Raw genomic sequence first — 21,102 nt, forward strand, 5'->3', positions numbered from 1 at the left:
TGTGTGTGTGTGTGTGTGTGTGTGTCTTTGTGTCTTTGTGTGTGTGTCTTTGTGTCTGTGTGTGTCTGTGTGTGTGTGTGTGCATTCTCCGTACCAGTGCTCCTCATGTGCGGTGGTGCCCTGGCAGCCTGCACCAGCAGCAGTTGGGAGAAGAAGCTCCTCCTGTCGTCCTCTCCTGGAGGAGTCAATGTTAGCACCTCCCCATAGCTCCTCTGGAAAATGCTCCTTACCTGCGTGGACAAAATAACCACCTCTATGAACGAATGAACAATCAAAGAGAGAACATTCCTTGTTGAACAGCAGCGACCAATCGGTGAAAGCTAAAGCCATATCTTCCCTAGGGATAATAGTAATACAGCAGCTAACCAATCAAGAGTAATTTCTGAAAGTGTCACCACAAACGACCTCACTGCTGAATGAACTTGGCCACTAAACACAGCTGATGCAGATGTATTTAGATGTAGATTTGTGTAGATTTTATGATTTGGGGGACAGGAAAGGCAGGAGAGAGTGAGAGGGGATGACATGCAGCAAAGGTCCTTGGGTCAGATTTAAACCAAGGGCAGGTGCGGGAAGGACATTGCCATCAACAGGTGAGCTACCGGGGTGCCCTGCTGTGGATGGTTTGGTAGAATTTATAGCCGAGAATGAGATACATTGGCGTTTATGGCATAAAGGAACCAAAACAAAAATCATACCTTAAAATATTGTCATCGAAATTGCCCTTAAAAACATATTGGTGCATCCCTGTTGTATATATCAAGGTGACCATTTAAGGCACTGCGCTTCATGTCGAGCATGCCAAAACCACCCATAGCTATAAGATAACCACAAAATACACTATAGCCACTTGTGCATAATGGCTTCATATCATATGAAATTATATTATGCTTTATAATTTAAGCATAAACAAGTCCTACTCCAGTGAGAAACCCCTTAATGAAAGTGTTTTGAATGGCAATGAGTCAATAACATCATCAGTCAATGAAGAAAGAAAAACACCATTCTATAACAGCAGAGTACATCAGCAAGTCAATACGAACGGCAGGTAGCCAGGGTCAATAACGTCAGACAGCCAAAGTCAATCACAACAGTCAGACTCATTAAGAACAGAAAGTAAGTGAAAAAACCAGTAGTCCGCAACAACGTCAATCAGGCCGACACGGTCAGTCAGTAAACTCCAAACACCAGCCTGGAAAACAGCCATCAATAACATCACCACTCTAGTTAAAACAACAGTGAAGTTCAGTGACGGGTTACACGACTCAATAAGAGTAATCAGTCAACAGTAACCTGACAACGGATCAACCTTTATGTGTCATAACAACTGAGAAGAACAGCCAATTCTTGGGTTACAGTTAAAACCGTATACGTTTATGTGGTGAAGCGGTGAGAGTGTACAGTATGTCTGTAAAATGCATAAGCTATACTGAATGACCTCCTGAATTTGAAAAGGAAAGTGTGTTATTTTTTTTTCTGTACTTGCTAAAGCGTAGCCTGTCAGTGTTGAGGATCTTGTTCAACTGTCTAGCCAGCAGCATGGTTGATGCCGGCATCTCAGTAATTGGTCACACTATTTAAAGTGTCGGGTACCAGACGGTCATCTCCAGGTGAAGTTGATACTTCGTCACCCGTTCCTTTCTCAAGCCTATTCTATTCTCCCAATCAAAGCACAACTTCTAAATTGAAACCAATCCAGAATTAACGTGACAATGTTAACCCTAATTCTATTAGTTGTGCTAAAAAGTGTTCTTGTTTGTGATGGATGGTTTGTGATCAGCCGACAGCCTGTTGTTGCGTTTCCTCCTCAGAGCTACTGTGCGACACAGTCATATCGTTTATTGGGCTGATTGAGGTTAGCTCAAGATAGACAGATGGTTGATCAAATCCTATTTTTAAAAGCCCATTGGTCCCACCCCTATTCCACACATTTTGAAATGGAGACTACCCAAACGAACCATTATGACAAGTAAGACGCGCGAGCGCTGGAAGCGAACGCAGCTCGAAAATATTGTGTATTTACGGACTTGTAATCCGTGTTATTTCACCGTGATGGGGAGAGAACATTGACATTGTGTGTGTGTGTGTGTGTGTGTGTGTGTGTGTGTGTGTGGTGTGTAGAGCATTGTCTAAATTCCTGCACTCATTCCTGCACTCTGGCGCACTCTGCCGGCTGCAAATAGGCAGTGCACGCACGTGAGTCACATGGGGGCGCGAGGCAATGAGAGCGTGAGTCACATGGGGGCGCGAGCCAATGAGAGCGTGAACACAGAGAGACAGACACACAACCCAAGCACAGTTACATAGTAAGCTCCACTTGGTCGGAGGCCTCCTTCCGCGTTCGCAACTACGGCTGCACCGTGGGGAAGTTTTCACAGTTTACAATACAAACTGTAGCAGTGTATTTGGTAACTATGCAGCGCCGGTTAGACCGTTGACTGTAATCACAGTGTCGCGGTTCAATTCCGGCCGGAGACCTGTGTTGGAAATCATCCCTTCTCTCCTCACCACGCCCTCCCTGTCTTTCTACACTAAAATGTCTAAAATGAAGCAAAAACACCTTAAAGAATAACATTTATTAAACATTCACTTTGACATATAAAGCCCGGTGCTCATCCTGTTCTGGTTCTGGACGGTAAGGTAGCTTTGTAATTTACTCTTGCAAGGAAGTCACCAAATGTAAAACTTGAAAATGTAATCTGCGCAGCACCTGCTGCTAAGTTCATACAGATCCATTGCTCAACATCCTGAGGCGATGAAGAATACTACATTTCAGACGAGAGAAAAATGGGAGAGCAAACACAACAAAGTGCTGTTCAGCAAAGCTAGACAATGTTTGATATCGACCTCTTAAGACTTGTTGGTCTGCCTGTGTGTGTGTGTGTGTGTGTGTGTGTGTGTGTGTGTGTGTGTGTGTGTGTGTGTGTGTGTGTGTGTGTGTGTGTGTGTGTGTGTGTGCATAAATGTAAACACAGCAGCTTAGCTGGACTCATGGGGTGGGGGGTGGTTCCTGTCTGCTAGCTTTGCTGGAGCGTTGTTTGCCTGTATGCCACTAGGGCCCCCCCATCCCTCTCTCTCTAACCCTCCCTCCCCCTGCCTATCTCTCTCTCTCTCTCTCTCTCTCTCTCTCTCACCATCTCTCCCGTTCCTTCCACAAGAGAAGTTAGCAGAGCTTTAAGTAACTAGTCTATGGTTAAACTTTTTGGAAACTTTCTTGACAGGCCCACATTTCAGTTTCTTTTTCTAGTGAAGTCTGTTGCTGCCGGTTGTTGTTGTTAATGATGAATAATCCAACACATAGACACCCAGGACAATACAAGTATCAGTGTTCTGGATGGATGGGCTTTACATTCTGCAGTTGTTGCCTCGAGGATATATAAAGTAGAGAGTGTAGAGAGAGTCTGCCACAATACTCATGCGTTGATGTACTCCGTGTGTGTGTGTGTGTGTGTGTGTGTGTGTGTGTGTGTGTGTGTGTGTGTGTGTGTGTGTGTGTGTGTGTGTGTGTGTGTGTGTGTGTGTGTGTGTGTGTGTGTGTGTGTGTGTGTCAGAAAGAGACAGAACAAAAGAAAAAAGGGAAGTGAGTGGGTGAAAGAGAATGAGCGCGAGAGAGAGCTTTACTCCTCATCAAAAGCATAGATTTTAGTATTGTTTGCAGTACTCATACCTTCATACATTCATACATTCAGCCTCCATGGTAAATTCAACAGGATTGCTAGCAGAACTGACATGACCTGAGTTTGAACCTCAGCTAACCAGAAAATAAATTTAAAAAAATCCCAAGAAAATCTGCTCAGGTGGCGGCGATTAAACAATTAACCGTACTAATAATCTAATCTCATCTGATTTGGAGCGCCCACTGTGTCAAATCAAGCGCTCCTATCTACATTCCGCGGTTATTGACTAGGAGTACTGTGACCAATGATAATACATCTCTATTAACATCTACTGTGAGACCAGCACAAACTATGATCATGTTTCTCTCTCTCTCTCTCTCTTTGTGTTCCTCTCTTTTATTCTGTCTACTTATCTTCCTCTCACTATGGATCTCGGCCTGCTTTTCTCTCCATGTATCTCACTCGCACAAACACACGCGTCAGCATACTGAATCCCATTAAGGCCGAGGAAGACTCTTCTCTCTAGAAGGAACAGACTGTCTCTCAGGGGGGACAAGTAGAAGCCAAGTGCTAGAACTTCATCTAAAAGCTTTAATGCCCTTTTCTCTCATCTTTTGTGAGCTTGCATTGTTTTTTCATGCCTCGCTGCATGCAGCCCAAAAAGCTCCCGTTTGAAAGAAGTTGAGGCTTGAACTTCAATTCCTTGTGGAGGAAAACTGAGACCTGCAGACTATCCCTCACTTTATCAGTCAAATACCAGGGAGTCGTCAATAGACACATGGTGAATAATCTGCTATCCGAGATCTGGTTATTAGAATTTTTAGGGCTGCAACATTTAATCTAACTAATTGATTTGATTGACTATACAAAATAATCAAATTGTTTTTCTTTGTTTTTCTTGCCAACATAGTTTTAACAAAGAATAGTGAAAATAGCTAAATACTCACAACGCGTTGTGAGCTTGTAGATCGGTACTGTAGATCAGTGAATATCAACCCTGGCAAACGTCCCAATTTTGGTCCGCGAGTACTGCTGAGGTGTTCCGCGCCGTTTGAAGTAAGTGTGAACTCAGCCCCTCGAGAACAATAGCGAGCGGCGATCGTCCGTCAATCGTTACGGCCATCATCCGTTTCACACTCAGCCACGCCCGAGTCCATTCAGTGTAGCGACCATCACCCATAGGAATGCAAATATGTTGTCCTACCTGGTACTGTATAAAGGGGCACAGGGGTTCATGCTTTGGCACTCAGTATTATTACTACATGATGAGAGCTCCAGCAAAGAAGAGATGCACCCAGGGCCAGAAGACGCTAAATTTCGCCGTCATCAGCAAGACATTGCCGCCGCCAGATCCTCCTGCAAGCAGCGCTACCGGTGTGTCTGGCCACCTCGACCTGCCGACGAGCTGGCCGCACAGGGCAGCAACAGCAGCACACACAACAGCACCGCCGCCAGCGTCCTCGCCGTGCCGCCGGGAACAACAACGGCGACAAGCAAGACGACTAAAGCCAGACTGTACCGTGATGACTAAATGAAGTTTGGCTTCACTTTTATGGGGGACCCATCTAATGCTATTCCACTGTGCATCGTGTGCGGAGACAAGCTTGCAAACAGTGCTATGGTTCCCAGTAAGATGAAACGTCACCTTGAGACCCACCATGGAGAAATCGCCACAAAGGACAAAGACTATTTTGTGAGTTTGAAAGCTACTAAGGCGAAACAGAACGCAAAACAGACTGCATTGTTACGCAGTACCACCAGCACCAAGGTTAATGACAGAGCTCTGGAAGCTAGCTACCAAATTGCAGAGCTTGTGGCGAAGTTAAAATTGCCACATGCAGCGGCAACATACATGTTGGCAGGAGCCCAAATCCTGGCTAACGTAATGTCGGCGGAATTCGATAAGGTGCCGCTCTCAAGCATGACAATTGGCCGACGCATTGAAGACATGTCTGCAGACATTGAGAGTGCTGTCATAGAAAAGATTGTGACTAGTGGAAAGTTTGCACTGCAGCTTGACGACATGTGTGTGCTGTTTTTTTAGTTCAAGGTTTCTTTATGACATCAAAGCAAAACAAGTTGTATGTTTCCAAAAATAAATCAGTGAAACTGAGGCACTGTCTCTTTCCTTTTTTTTCATCTTCTCCATTCATTGCACTGACCCAAGTTTATATATTTGTAGGCCAAAGACATTTTGTAATGTTCAAGGTTTCTTTATTACATCTTGTGTACATGAGAGTAAATATTTTTGATATATATATATATATATATATATATATATATATATATATATATATATATATATATATATATATATATATATATATATATATATATACACACACACACACCGTATATCTAGGTGTGCCCTGGGATATTTTGGCTATGCCAGGTGTGCCTTGGCACCAAAAAGGTTGATATACACTGCTGTAGATCGCAAGTATAAAACTTGTTAATCAGACTCATCGATGTAGTCAATCTATTTGATACGATTGATTCCGATTCTGGCGTCCCTCCACTGGCTCCCAGTCAAATATAGAGTCGAATTCAAAATTGTATTATTCGCCTATAAAGCCCACCAGGGGTTGGCACCGCCCTACTTATGCTTGATGCTTCCTCCCCCTGATAACATTAGGTCTCTTAGATCAGCGGATCAAGGGCTCCTCAAGGTCCCACACACCCGCCTGAGGTCAAAAGGTGACCGTGCGTTTTCGGCTGCTGCCCCAAAACTATGGAACAACCTACCGCCATCTATCAGGGCTGCACATTTTTAAAAACAGATTAAAAACGCACCTGTTCTCTCAGGCCTTTTAAGTACTACCCCCTGCCATGGAGAAATTGTTGGACACCTGTTTACGTGCTCCCACATTTTCCTTTATGTTCCCTTAGCTACTTGCCTTTTTTGCTATGCTTTTTGTATTATTGCTTTTTTGTGTATATATTGTTGATCCTCTTGTTTTGTTTTTGTGTATTTTTGCTCGCAGTTGTATGTGTATGTATTGATGATTCTTGTGTGTTTTTTAACCCTGATGTACAGCACTTTGGTCGGCCTTTGGTTGTTTTTAAATGTGCTTAATAAATAAAATTGACTTGACTTGATACGTTGATATAAAAAACCTATTTGATACGTTACAATATAAAAAAAACATAGGGTCACCACTCGCCATAAATAATGGTGTCAGACTGTCAGTGGGAGAATAAAGACCAAAATAAGAGCTAAAACCAGTCTCATCTTGATTTACGGACTCACTGCCACTCTGAGGGAAACCACAGACACAGCCCTGGCTAGCCCATTTAGACCTGAGGCTAATTCTAAAAACGCCTTCTAAATCCAGACAGTTTTTCTGAAAGAAAGGATAAGAATAAAAATAACAATGTTGCTACATATATTAGCAACATCTAAAATGCTGTCCTGGATTGAAAGGTATAAAGACAGGTATAAAGGCTAAACAGGTCTAAATGGGCTAGACATCAAGGGTTTTGATAGGTCACATAAAGTAACAACATAATCGTAAAGAAGTGAGAACACCAAAGTCATTATTAAAGGACAGACACCAGTCTAATCACAGGACGTATCCGCCAAGGGCCATTTGCTTAGCATTCAAAGAGTGCACACATGTTTAGCCTTTATTTGCGCAGCTGCACCAACAAATTCTGTAGGCATACAGCAGGATAAGTATGTTAATAGATACCATTTGAATGCTACAGGAACATACTGTACACAACATGAACCGCACTTTACCCCCAGAAGGAGATTGGTTAGCCTATACCCCATACGGTTTTTCTGTAATGAGACACATGGTGGGAAGCTGAGAGGGACACGGCAGGGCAGATATGAGAAGAAAGTGGGATTTGATCCATGGCCAGAGGGGGTGCTAGAATAGAGTGGTTTAACCCCTACATCAGTGACGAGAACTGAAAGGCATTTTTACAACTACAGTAAATGTTTAGATTACTGCATCTCCGTTCAGTCTCACTGACTCATAAAAATCTGGTTTATAACATAAAAAACATGTTTGAAACTAGAAAAAGTGCTCCTCGGAGCACAGGTCTCCGCCAGGTCAGGTACGTTATTGTGGCCTCCTGGTGGCGCTATAATAGGCCAATGTGAAAAGGGTGCCATTTATTCTTAGGTCTTTCACGGCAATCAGACACTGCATTCATGATTTGAGGCATTTTGTTCCAAAAATGTGTTTTGCTAAATTAGACCTGCTGGTGGCGCTATAACAGGCCAATGTGAAAAGGGTGGCATTTCTTCCTTGGCCTAGTGGGAATGTGTGTGTGAAAATTCACGGAAATCTGCTTTTTGTTCAAAACGGACCAATCCTGCAAACTTTGAAAGCCAACCATAGGCAATGAGGATGGAATATGGGAAATCGGACAGATTTGTGTTGATCACATGACTATAGAGATACTGTGTACCGATTTGCATGACGTTTGGATAAAATCTGTAGGAGTAATGTAAAAAAAAATGGTTTTGCACAAATCGGCCTCCTGGTGGCACTATAACAGGCCCAAAAATTGGGGCAGAGGTTCTGAATTGGCATCCAGGGAGTGTGTGTGCACAGTTTCGGAGCGACCGGGCCAACGGTGCCAGAGATTAGCTGCTAACACACAGATTAGACAGGACACACGGACGGACGGACGGACGGACGGACAGGGGCGAAAACATACTCTCTCGCCATGCCTTTCGGCCTGGCGGAGACAATAAGTGTGGGCAGAAACCTTGTTTATCTATGTTTCATCTTTTTCTTTTTCTTTTTTCATAATGCCCGATCCATGGCCCTTTGGTTATGCAATTCCCATTGTACCCGTTCAGACTACACGTTATCAGAGTACTTAGTGCGGTACCTATTATCACAGTATTTGGAGGCCAATCTATGACATCAATACTATGATGCAGACAGACAGACACAGAGCTCTCCATATATGGGCATAAAAGGGACACAGACAAACAGACCTGTCTTGATAGGACACTCTGTACTAGAAAAAAAATCATTCATTCATGATGCTCAGGAAAAAATCTCATCATTTGGCATAAATGAGCAGGATACCTTCTGGTACTGGCGCTAGGATGGAGGTCCAAAGTAGTTGTTGTGATACATAAATGATATCACAATATTCATAGACCTAGTGTTGACATTCAATACATCTCAATACTGTAGCATATGCTCTAACCTTCCTTAATTATAAAACGCAACAGTATACCTCCCTATTATTCATCTGTATTTATTTTTGGAAAAGAATGATGGAGACAAATTGAGGAGAGGATTATGGCAACATATTTAACCTTGAGTTGCTGAAAAACAGAAAAATAAACTTGCCTTGCCTCAAATAGAATTTTAACCCCATTAAGAAATTTTCAAAAACCAAAAAAAAAAAAAGCATTGCAAGCTTGTAGTTTGGCTATTTTCACTATTTGACGTACAACAAAGTATAAAGTGGTTAAACATCTGAATATCAGAAGTTTCCATTTGTTACAGAACAAATGTATTACCATGCATTACTCATACAAACACCCTTGACAATTAACCTTTCCTCCCCATCTTCCCTGCTTATCTGCTTATTGTGTCAGCGGTGAAGGTTGATTTCCAGAGTGCTGCCTGCACTGGGGCTAAAGAGCGTGGGTTCAAAGTTCCCAGTTCAGACTGTGATGAAGCTGAAGGCTCGTCCAGAGGGAGGCAGGGATGCTGACTAAGCTCCCACTCTCCCTTTTCCAACCCCACCATTTCCCATTGTGCATTTCACATCGATCAACTCCTCTTCTCTTTGACAAGTTTGTCCTCTCCCTCTTTTCCAAACGTTTCATATTTTTCCCCCTCTCTTCGTTGAGTCCTCGAACTCCCCTCAGTAGGACATGGGGGACTGGGGGAGCTGTGGTCCAAGTGTCTGGTAGTGAACACCAGGTAATGATTTTATTCTGCCCAGATTGAAGCTGAGGGCGGGGGGGGGGGGGGCTTGATAAAGAGAAGTCTGCTAACAAGATTATGGCAGATAGGGATGGAGGGATGGGTGGCGGGATGGGCAGATGGAGGGAAGGGGCAGATGGATGGATGGAAGGAAGGAGGCAGGGGAAAATGGAAGGATGTAATTCATGAAGAGGAAGGAAGGCAGGTGGGTGTTCTGTCTGTCTGGCCTAAGATCAGTGGAGCACAGAAGTACAACACCTAAGCCACACTGAGCCCCTGCTCTGCTAGAGTTACAAATCCTCTGTGCTGGAACGGAGCGGGGGAAAAAAGTTGTCTATGTGTTTATGTATGTGTCTTTCTCTCGCTGCCTCTCAACCTCTCTTTTCTTTCCACTTCGTCTTTCTGGAAAGCTATTAGAATAGTTCTAACTCCAGGAGTTCAAAGCAGTAAGCATTAGCAACAAGGTGTCGTTCAACTGAATAAGTTATTGAATTGATGCCTGGCTTAAAAAAACTGCCACAGCCTCTAGCAAATGTTTTAGAGAACTCAATTCCATCACAGTTGGCAAAATATTATATATAATATATATAAATATTCAGCAGTGTCAAATGCCAAAATGGGGAAACTTATAATTTCACCAAGTCAGCGACAAAGAAACCAAGAGAACCATTCAAAACCATGGAAAATATTGTTTGTGAAATGTGAAATGTCTTGTCATTCAAGAGCAAGTGATTATTTTAATACATGTTCATGCTTATAAATGAGCACTCACCAGCCTTTTATTTTGAAGACATTTTGTAAAATGTTCAATGGCTTCAATGGAGGTAGCTGGTCATTTTGAAACTCACAAACACACACAGACACCAGCGGAGCTGGCATGCACTCAGACATGCACGCACACAAAACCACAGTTCACCTCTGTGGTTCCTGGCTATTCTTATCTTCCGAGACCCTCAGTCAGATTTCAGAGATACCGTGTAGGTTGAATGACATCAAAGAACCTGCAGTAAGTTCTACATCCGTATTTAACTGCTGCCTCTGAAACTGCTCACATTAGAGGTCGTGCACTGATATAAAAGTGATTAGAATTAAGAGATTAAAGTCAAACAATGCAGGTTTCTTTGCCAAGCAACACTGTCGTATGGTATGACAAACTATAAAGATTTAAGCTGATTCTCTATGCCTTTACTAACACTGCATACTAGTAATGACAGTGAAATATCACTATAATAGCCTTGTTTTAGAACCAATTCAGTATTACAGAGGTTTCCAGTATGAGGGCTAAATCCCGCAGAGAATGTCCACCCCTTTCTGCACCCCAACTGGTGTGAAGGGCAGCACTTGGTGTTGAAGCGCAATAAGAAGCATAAATCAGCATTTACATTCATCTCTCTTAATTCATTAAGCAAATGCATATTAAATTTGCACACAAAAAATGAGGGTCAAAAGGTCCAAATACTTTCTGTGGAAGCTGCATAGTAGATGAAAAACACAGTGCCACCAGACTACTAATGTATTGTGATGATGATGCATCGTATGTCATTCTGATCCATAGTGCTATCCTAATAAATTCAAGTGTGCTTATGCACTTACAGTATGATGCATTATAACCCATTTATTGTAAAGACAAAGCATCAGAAAGTCGAGACCGACATGCCACTCTCTAAATCGCACCTTTTTGCTCTCTGGTGTACACTGTTACCGTGTACATGTTTCCTTCTATTTCAATGTCTATTCCACTAAAAAAGGAAGCTGTTCTAAGGAGACAGGGAGAGAGGATGTTGAGGGAGGGAGCCTTTGTAGTTGAGGCCCAGGCTTATAGAGTCACTTTTGGCTGGGGAGGGACACAGCCCTTCCCTGCTGAGGTTTGGAGCTGAGGCAACAGCTGTCACCGAGTTGTTTGTGCCAGAGAGCCAAACAACACTTGCGGACATGGCCAGATCGCTTTGAAGCACCCTGGACCGCTCCGCGTATCTGTGCCCGCGTATCAGGTCCAAAAACGCCTCTCCCCACAGACCTCACCCGTACAAACACAGGATGTCAGATCAATCTTGAGGTGGGGGCTTAATCCATTAAGACCGGGAACGCATCTGTTTATTTTGGCTATTCAAAAATAGCAGATATGCAAGCTGCTACGAGCTTGTAGATCTGCTATTTTTGAAAAAACTTGAACATTTGTAAAAATATATATTTTTAAAGAACCACTGATATAGCGTAGGTTTTTTCAAAAAACTGTTAGGATTTAGAAGACATTTTGTAGAATCGGCCTCAGATCTTAATGGGTTAAACAAACTCCTTCAAAAGAAAACCACTCATGTAGCCTTTAGAAAATTAAGCCAAATGAGACAATAGTCACTGGCAACCAATTTTTGGGCAGCCTGGGCAGAAATCCTCTCTCATCCCCAACAGCCTGCAAACACCTCTCCCTCTCTGAATCAGCAATGGCACTGGACCAATGTTACTAGAGCGCGAACGATGCCAGATTGTTGGGTCTGATGCCGATCCCAATTTTGGAGAGTACTAGCCCACCGATTACCAATGTTTTGTGCAAAATCTACATGCAATTTTTGAAATACCCAAAGTCACTTTACAAAACAAACTACTTCATTACGAAAATAACTAGTTAAAGGGTAACAAAATACTAAGTTAAAAAGGTTGTGAGGGCCTTGTGAAATCAATCTGAACACGTATATATATAAGCAAATAAATAAATAGAAAACAAAACAAACATTTTTGCAAATATGCAAAATTTCTGATACCGATGTTGTCAAAAAAGTGATATAATGACCGATATAAGTGTCAAACTGGTCTCTCAATATTGGCAATCAGGGTACTGTCCAACTGATCAATAAGCTCCCTCCCAGCCATATGAACAGAGATGACTGCTTAATGTGTCTAATGAGTTGTGTGTTAACTGTGTTTATGTGTGTGTGTTCTGTTCATTACCCTTATAGCCATAGCCTCAGCCATAGCCTCAGAGCCAGACCAGTCACATCGCCAATGGGAAATGACTCATCATCAACTCACTCAATATCTGCCGCCACAACACAACTTGAACCCACTGACCTCTAAGCCTGTGCATTTGAACCCTGCACCAAAACATGGCGCTGAGATTGCGGGCGGCGCATTTCAAAGGAATCAATCTTCAATCAATTTCAAATGGGAGGCTAGTCTACTGAAGGTGAGCTGATTGGATTTGCAGCATCAAGCACACAGGGAGTCAGCGGTCATAGTGCCAAAGGCCACACGTGAGGCATTTTCACAGACCAAATCATTGGGCAACGGGGGTTGGCAGTCCAGGATGGAGATCCGTCATGCGAGGTTGAAAGGTTGTGAGGGACGAGACCACTTATTTTTATTTTTAATCCCTTCAAAAGGGATGATGCGTCGATATGAAGGCTGCAAGCAGGGAAATCAACTAATATGCTGGCTTCTGACACCTTAAAACAACACGGAAGAACAGCAGTCTGTGTGTGTGTGCAGGCGGCGCATACGAAAACAAAGCTAAAGGAAAGAAAAGAAACAGGGAGGGAAAAGAGAAATGATTCGACCACAGTCTCTCACCCTGCAGCAGCACGGACACACAACACACAGACACACACAATACACGCACACCATGAACAAAATACACAGGGAATACTTGGCTAGAATACTTGGTATGTGCATGGGTTGGCTTGTGTGTGTGTGTGTGTGTGTGTGTGTACACGTGCGTGTGTGTGTGCCTGTGTGTGTGTGTGTGTGTGTGCCTGTGAGCGTGCGTGCGTATCCTGGAGTGAAGATAGTGGGCTGCCAACCCCCAGATGTAATTAAAGCCCTTCTGTTGCCTGACTGGAGTGTACTTCTTTCTGTCTATTTCTCTCTCTCTCTTCCCCCTCCCTCCCCTCCCTCCCCCCTGGCTTTAACCCCGTCCCAGCAGTCCTCCGCTTGGACAAAGAGAATGATAAATCCAGGAGCAGAGGGGTGAAGGGATGGAGGAGGACAGCAGGGACAGATAACCAGGAAAGGGAGATCCAGCCAAAACACATGAAAACGACCTTGATAGCGACACGCTCTCTGTGTGTGTGTGTGTGTGTGTGTGTGTGTGTGTGTGTGTGTGTGTGTATGTGCATGTAAAAAAAATTCAAATCAGTATTCCACAATCTAATCATAATCATTTGTTGGGGGATTAGCAATGCAATTTCTTTAAAGCTCTATGGATGTTATTACTCTCTTTTTATTACTTGTCTACGTAAAAATGTTATCAATATCACCTTTAAGACCTCCTGAAAACATCCAGACACAGTAAGTGAAGCATCAAGCGGCGATATCCAAATAAAAACAAATGCGTGCACGTAGCTTAGGCCTGAGTGACTGAGCATGTGTGTGTTTTTCTGTGTATGCATTTGTATTTCTAAGTGCATGTAGTGTATGTGTGTGCGTGCATTTGTTTCTATGTGTGTTTGTATCCATTGACCCAGTGGTTCTCAAAGTGGGGTCCGGGGACCCCCAGGGGTCTTTCAATTGGTTCCAGGGGGTCCCCAGCTAAATTAGTTAATATAGCATCAAAATCAGTTTAACCACTTTAACCTATTTTATACTTCGGCTGAGCTTGTAGATCTGCTATTTTAAAATATATATATATATATATATTTATTTTAATAATTAAAGACATTTTTAGCACAAATCTTCTCTTTTGGGGTTCCTGGCACAAAACATTATCAGGTGGGGGTCATATTAAGTTGGGGGCTCTTGACATGAAAATGTTTGAGAACCACTGCATTAACTAATGTGAGTCCTGTACATCCGTTGGATGTTTTCTTTACAGCACAACCGTTCTAAATTCAAAAGGTGTGTGTTTGTGTGTGCACGTGTGTGACCCAGACCCTACCTCGTGTGACAGCTGAGTGTAGTGCGTCTCGGCCGTGGCGAGGACGAGGATGGGGCAGAAGGAGGGCACGTCGTGCAGCAGCGTGAGGAAAGTGGTCCTCACCGTGTCACTGACCGCCTCCCACCACTCTGAGACGTGAGGCATGAAAACAACACTTGGTACACTCCGACGGGCCTCCCTGAACACCTGGTGGGGGGGGGGGGGAGAGAGAAAGGGGTCAGACCAGGTAAAGGATCCCAGGAAATGCCATACAAACATATACAGACACTACTAGTGTTTTGTGTTTGATGTATTGTCTTATCATCCTAAAGCATGTGTGCACTAGGGGGCAGTGTTGCATTCAGCAAACCAGAATGTCCTGAAAACAAGCAGACAAAACCCAGGAGCGGAAACCCGGTTTCAACCCAGGAAGATAAATAGATGCGCTCATTGCATCTTTATCATATTTATCAGATCATTGGGCATTGATCCAATTCCAAAGGATTTCACAATCTCTCTCCAAGAAGCCTTCAAGGAGAGATTGAGCCATCAAGCCTCACTGTTGTTCATGTTTTGAAGACTGGTTACACAAATGCTTTTCCTTTTTTTGACGAACCACTCATGCCAGTCGCTCTTCAAACAGCTCCATTTCATGTCTGGGTTCTGTCATCTTTATAATGATATAGCTTCCATGGTTGCAGTTGGTTTGTTTTCAGATTTGTTGTGTTGGCCCATAGATTGTAAGGAACTGTACCGGAGGGATTGGACACTGTTCTAACGCAGGATATTCCCTCATTTGGTGTTTTGACACATCTGTATAACATCTCCCATACGTGTTCAATTGGTTTGAGACATGGTGGCTGGAGGAGCAAAGCCTATTATTCACACATCATTTGGCAAGTGTTATAAACACTCAGTCTCCACTTGTAGAGAATATTGTGAAGGATGACTCATTTGACCATATCACTTTTTTCCACATCTCTGTAGACCAGTGCCAATGGTTTTTACACCACATATCTCTCAAATGTGCATTCATCTTCGAAATAAAATATAACCTCTCTATGTTGTTCCTCCCTCTTGTTGACACTGCTCTCGCTGACACAGTCTGTTCACTTCCTGCACTGACATTCTCAGTCACGTGAGGAAGAGTTGCTCTTATGTTTTTAATTTCATAACACACTAACGCTCGAGAGCCACAATAATCGAATGTGCGCTTTCGACCACAATTTCCCTATGTCTTTCCCATAGATCAAAATGCAGACGTCACTTTAGTCACTGTTCATATTGAACCACCAGCCAGTTGAGCGGTCTTTGTGACTGAAGATCCTGCCATCCCATGCCCCAATAATGAACCCTCTTTCATAGAACCCTCTGTCACTTAGATCTTTTAATATTCCATCCCCAAAAAGTCATCTTACAATCACACAAGCTTTTCACTTCAACACTACACTTAAAACCAAAGTCAAAATGACATGAGAAATGTCTATTAGTTTGCCGCATGTGTGCGTGTGCGCGTGCGTGCGTTACCTGAGCACATGACTCCTCTGGCGTCTTGGCACTGACAGAGTAGAGTGTGGGCAGGTCCAACCGGTGAACAGGCAGCTTGTCCAGGTGGTGCAGCAAGGCAGGTCCCAGGTGGGAGGTCTGCCCTGAGCCTGGGGGCCCAGCCAGCAGCAACCGGGGCCGGTACGCTGTGGGCTGCTGGAGGGCTGAGCTGTGACCGGGAGGAAAGTGGGGGATAGAGAAGAGGGATATGGAGGCTGGGGGTTTATCATTAGCTCTGCATCCCGAACGCTCAGTCTCAAAATGCTGATACTTGAACTATGGGTCAGGACCGACACATAGGCAAGGCCCATTTCTTTTCTCCCCAGTGGGTTTAGGCTTATTGAGCGCAAAAATATGTTTTAACGTTTAAGAAGCCCTCCTATGTTATAACATGTTTCATTTCTTTCATTCAGTCAACATTCATTGGCAGACAATTAAAGTAAGTCCTAATCTAGACTCAAAACAAAGGCAAACAACCAAGTCTCAAAAACAAACGGCAAAGTCACAGGATTAGTTTTCATTTGGGGCAGGGCAATATATCTATATTATAGTGATATTGTTTGTGATATGAGACTACCGGTGCATTCATAAATACATTCTGAGACGGAGCGCAACCGGGGTGCATTCTAGTCATAAATTCAGTGCTGTACTCTGGGAGCACATAGAGCGCTGAAAAGCCAGATTGTCTGACAACAATGGCGGAGGAAGGCAATGCTAAATGTGATGGTTGTGGATTGTTTGGTACTCTAGTCAGTATTAGGGGGCTGCCTAATACCGATACTTCATTTCATTGACTAATCGAAGAAATGTAGGAAGTATTGTAAAATCTCGAGTCGTATGAAGTTGTAAAGGCTGTTATGCTCTCGACTTACGTGGAGAAGAGGAGGAAGGGTTTGTGTGTTGCGGGGGAGGAGAGCTGACTCTTTGGAGATGTGGCAGGCTGGACGTCGTAGATGGAGGCACAGCCTTCCTCATTGTCTTCATCGCTGTATAAATCCTCAAGCAGCTGATTGTCACCGCCTGGATAGGATGGGGAGAGCTGCTTAGAGATAACACTGCATGTGCGTGCACAGTGCACACAGATGTCCACGTGGGAGTACAAAGAAATTCATTTCCCTACACGCCTCCATGCGGAATGGATGTGATTTACTGTTGTTATCACTGTTATTATTTCTAATTCAATCCTCAGAACACATTTCAAGGCTCATTTCCATAAAAACAACAACAACTAAAACCTCAAAGTAGCAGAGTTTGCGTTAACAAAAGAAAAACTCACTTGGCTAAGAGCCTTCCCCCCCACACAAAAAAAAGAAAGAAAACAGAAAAAAAAGAATCAAAGGAGAGCTGGTCTATTAGTAGAACTGTAACGGGTTATTAGAGAGAAGGCTCTGTGCGAAATTGAAGTCATTAATGGGTGCAAAGGAGATAGATCTCCTGGTAGACATCTCCCTCTGGTCAGCCCTCATGCTGTAGCTAATTTAGCGTAACGACTCCCCCATTGACTGCTGTGGGAATTCGGTTAGCAAAAAGTGTTACCAGAGGAGCTAGCTTGGTTATCAGCGCTCTGTTATATCACCTCCATATTCCCGGCGGGGGGGGGGGGGGGGGGGGATACGTGCTCTGCCATACATCTAAAAGGGTATGGGAGAACCCTGATAATGGATGGCAGGAGAGAGCAAAGAAAGAGAGAGAGAGAGCGCAAGACACCGAGAGAGGGGCCCAGAGCTGTGACAAATTGTCCTACCCAGTGAAAAAAGATAAGAGTGTGAGAGCACACAGAAGTGTGAGCATCAGACGATGACGTGACGGATAACGTATAACATCCTCACCGTGTGTGTTGTCCCTGTCCGTGTTCTGCTGAGCGTGGGGGAAGACTCGGAGCAGAGCCTTCAGAACCAGGGCGAGAGAGTTTGATAGCAGGGGTCTGAGGGCAGGGGCCAGGGCTCGCCCCGGGGGGGCCTGAGCCCTCTGGGAGGCTGGGACGATGGTCCCCAGGGCCCGGCTGAAGTCTCCGGGTCCCAGGACGATGGAAGAGACGTCTAGCTGCAGTTTGACGCTGCTGCCGTAGATCTGAGGGTAGCGGCGCCTCAACGCTGCCAAGGCCGCCTCAGTGCAAAGTGCTTTGATGTCAGCGCCACAGTAGCCTTGGGGGAGGAAGAGGAGAAGTTAAAACGTGGGTCCTGGCCCAATATGAGCTTCCTTAAATAAGATTCTTGAACTACCTCCAGATAAGACACTGCTGGGTACAAGACAAGATTCCAGAGGAATCAATACTTGAAAACCTTCTCAATAGTGCTATAGGTTAAATCGAGGTTCGATTTCGCGGACGTATGAGAAACTGGAGAATAATTTACAACTGAACAACTTAACTGAAATTTCCCCCTCTGGATCAATAAAGGTCTATCTATAACCTGTTGTACAAATATAAATGGGATAGAGATCTAGCACAGACTTGCCTCAAAGTCCTGATATTTTGCTTAATATTTCTATCCTGTATAACAACCCCCCGCCTTTTTTATTCATTAATTTTATTAATATATACTGTACATATATTGTGTAAATTTTATACAGTGTATCCTCTTCATTTAAATGTATTCACTATTGTAATTTTCCTTCGTATGTACTATGCCTTCATTGCCTTGACAACCTGTGATGTAACTAATTGCATACATTTTTTGTAGTGCGTATTTAGAGGTGGATGGGATGGAAGTGATGGAGGATGAGTATGTACTGTATGCTGTGTTTGTAATCTAACACTGTAATTATGCTGACCTAATTTTTCTTTTACATGAAAAATACCCTAAAACATGAAATCAATTCCCATTAGAATGTGGATGTGATTTGTTTGTTTTCCCCTGAATGTTTGTGTTTATTAAGGACTGCGTTCGGGGAGCAGTTCTTGGCGGCAGAGAAACAAACAACAGGGTGTTAAATCATATGGAGCCTCATGAAACGGGAGCTACTATTGATGTAAAATTGTTGGCGAACCGTATCTTAATTTCTCCTCACTACCTTTTACCGCTCCCCACTGGCTAGCTATAAATTACACTGGCAAGCAGATATTGCACTCGCTATTCGTCTCTTACCGACACATTTTTCTGCTAGTTCATCCACAAACGGCTCAGCTAGTTTTGGGTTCCAGTCCCGTGTGTGGATTTCTAAGATGTGCTTTCTTGCCTGCAGGGGGTCAGAGACACAAGCAGAGGGTGGGAGAGAGAGCACAATAGAAATGTATTATTCAGCAAAATAAACCATTAGTCATAACCTGTTCAATTACTAAAGATTTCACGTATAGGACTAAATGGGAATGTTTATACTACAGTATTAGGTTTGTTTGCATTTCATACATTGTCATGGGTGAACAAGAGCTTTCCGCCTGGACTCTACAAACATCCAACAGTGCAGAGTAGGCACCGGGGCGAGTGACTGCATGCTGATGTTAATATGGTTTTAATCATAAGCCTGATGGTCTATAAATGTGCTGAAACATTTAGTTAATATACTGTTAAGTTTGGCACTCTGTACACCATTGATTTTGCACCAAGAATACGTCCATTCCAAGTACAAGCCACGTGACGGCAGCCTAATAGCTGAAAATAAATGGATTACATTTTTTTTTGATTGTACTACTACTGTTAGTCAACAAACAAATTGAAATGAGAGAAGAAACAAACGGAAACAAACAAGTACAATTTATGATCACATCTGAGCATATACAGTACACGTTTTGTGTATGACTTGGGATGTGTGGGCAATTGTTGATCCATTAATTAGCGCTCTCCTCCTATTCTGTAGTGACTATTTTTGGTCTCATATGTAGTCGTTAATCACTGTATGGGGCTGAGACATGGATGCTCACAGCACAGCAGGAAAAGGCCCTGGACTGCGTCTACACAAGAATGCTTCAAATGGCACTTTGGTGTCACATGGGCGGACCACACCAAAAAACGTGGATGTCTACCGGGGCCTCCCACGGGTCACAGACAATGTCAGAGAGAGAGAAGGACGAGGCTGGCTGGGCACTATGTCAGGCACCCGGAACTAGTGGCAAGCAAACTGACACTGTGGGAGCCAACACAAGGCATGGCTAGGAAGGGAAAGAGGCGCACCACCTATGTAGACAAACGGTGTGACAGCCAGAGCACAAGACCCTGATGTTAGACAGGAGGGTGTGGAGGGCAGAGATTCAGGACTCCTGAGTTGGCGTTGCCTCGTCAGCACTCTCGCATTGCATCGGAATCACCGTATCCACTTTTGAAACTCGGGTGACAATTTGGCCCGCTGGGGGCACTTGGGAACGACGTGTGCAATTGTGCACAGCTTCCCAACATATGTACCTAGATTCCCCAGTTAAGTGGCAGTACGCAATTAAGGGTACTCAGGTGGGCAAACCACAGAAGAAATGCTACTCCGTAACAGTGAGTACCGGCCTAATTCAAACACAAATTGTTGTGGCCTTGAATGTTAAGGTTAAGCAATACAAGATCATGAAGCCAGTCTGGGTCATTCAACTCTGCCACTGGCTTCCATTTGTCATTCATGAATAGTCAAATTTCTGCACATAGTCTAATTGAAAGTCACGTTTGAGCACAGCCCCTCAGCTCAACCTGCGGAATTCAATGTGGCAGGGTATATTATGTTTGGACAAAGGAGTGTCAAATTGCAGATAGGTTGAGTCCCTCTGCTCTAATAAAAGTAACCGTTTTGATTACTCAAATTGTCAGTTTTTCCGGCTTTTGATACTCAATGCCTCGGCACTAGCTCTACAGACTCCTCGATGAAGGTCAAAGATACATCAGCACAAATACATATTCCCAATTGAGCTACATCAGTCACCTCAGTGCACTGCTCACATCAATTTTCAAAAGAGAAGACAATTTAAAGACTTTGTCTTTTAGTTGACTGTAAAATGTCACTTTAGTGTCACTGATGCTCTGCCAGTACCGCAGAATATATGCAGTGCTGGTGCACGGGGGTGAGAAAGTCTTAGTGGAGCCCTCTGGGAAGATACTTACAGTGGGCAGTTACCTGCTGCCTCCATAGTTTTCAATGTATGGCAACTTTGATTTTTCTTTTTACCAAAATTATTCCATGGGCCGGATTTTACCCCTCACTTTCCAGGCTTCCATGGTTGGAGGTGTTTCTGTTTCATGATGCAACATGGAGCTGCATTAGCCGAGTTGTT

At 43.7% G+C, this 21,102-nt stretch overlaps 1 protein-coding gene across 1 annotated transcript in view; it reads right to left on the reverse strand.

The window, feature by feature from the left end:
- atad2b (ATPase family AAA domain containing 2B) overlaps positions 1-21,102 on the reverse strand; it is a 132,136-nt gene that overhangs the window by 83,517 nt on the left and 27,517 nt on the right. The window contains exons 15-20 of the mRNA XM_080453753.1: positions 19,004-19,094; positions 17,747-18,061; positions 16,790-16,937; positions 15,900-16,086; positions 14,394-14,579; positions 95-230 (exon numbers count right to left, since the gene is read on the reverse strand). Of these exons, the coding sequence (XP_080309879.1) occupies positions 95-230; positions 14,394-14,579; positions 15,900-16,086; positions 16,790-16,937; positions 17,747-18,061; positions 19,004-19,094 (1,063 nt within the window). The remainder of the gene's footprint in view (positions 1-94; positions 231-14,393; positions 14,580-15,899; positions 16,087-16,789; positions 16,938-17,746; positions 18,062-19,003; positions 19,095-21,102) is intronic.

Source organism: Gymnoscopelus braueri (assembly GCF_963280865.1).
Source record: "Gymnoscopelus braueri genome assembly, chromosome: 16".
In the NCBI taxonomy this organism is placed as follows: Eukaryota; Metazoa; Chordata; class Actinopteri; order Myctophiformes; family Myctophidae; genus Gymnoscopelus; species Gymnoscopelus braueri.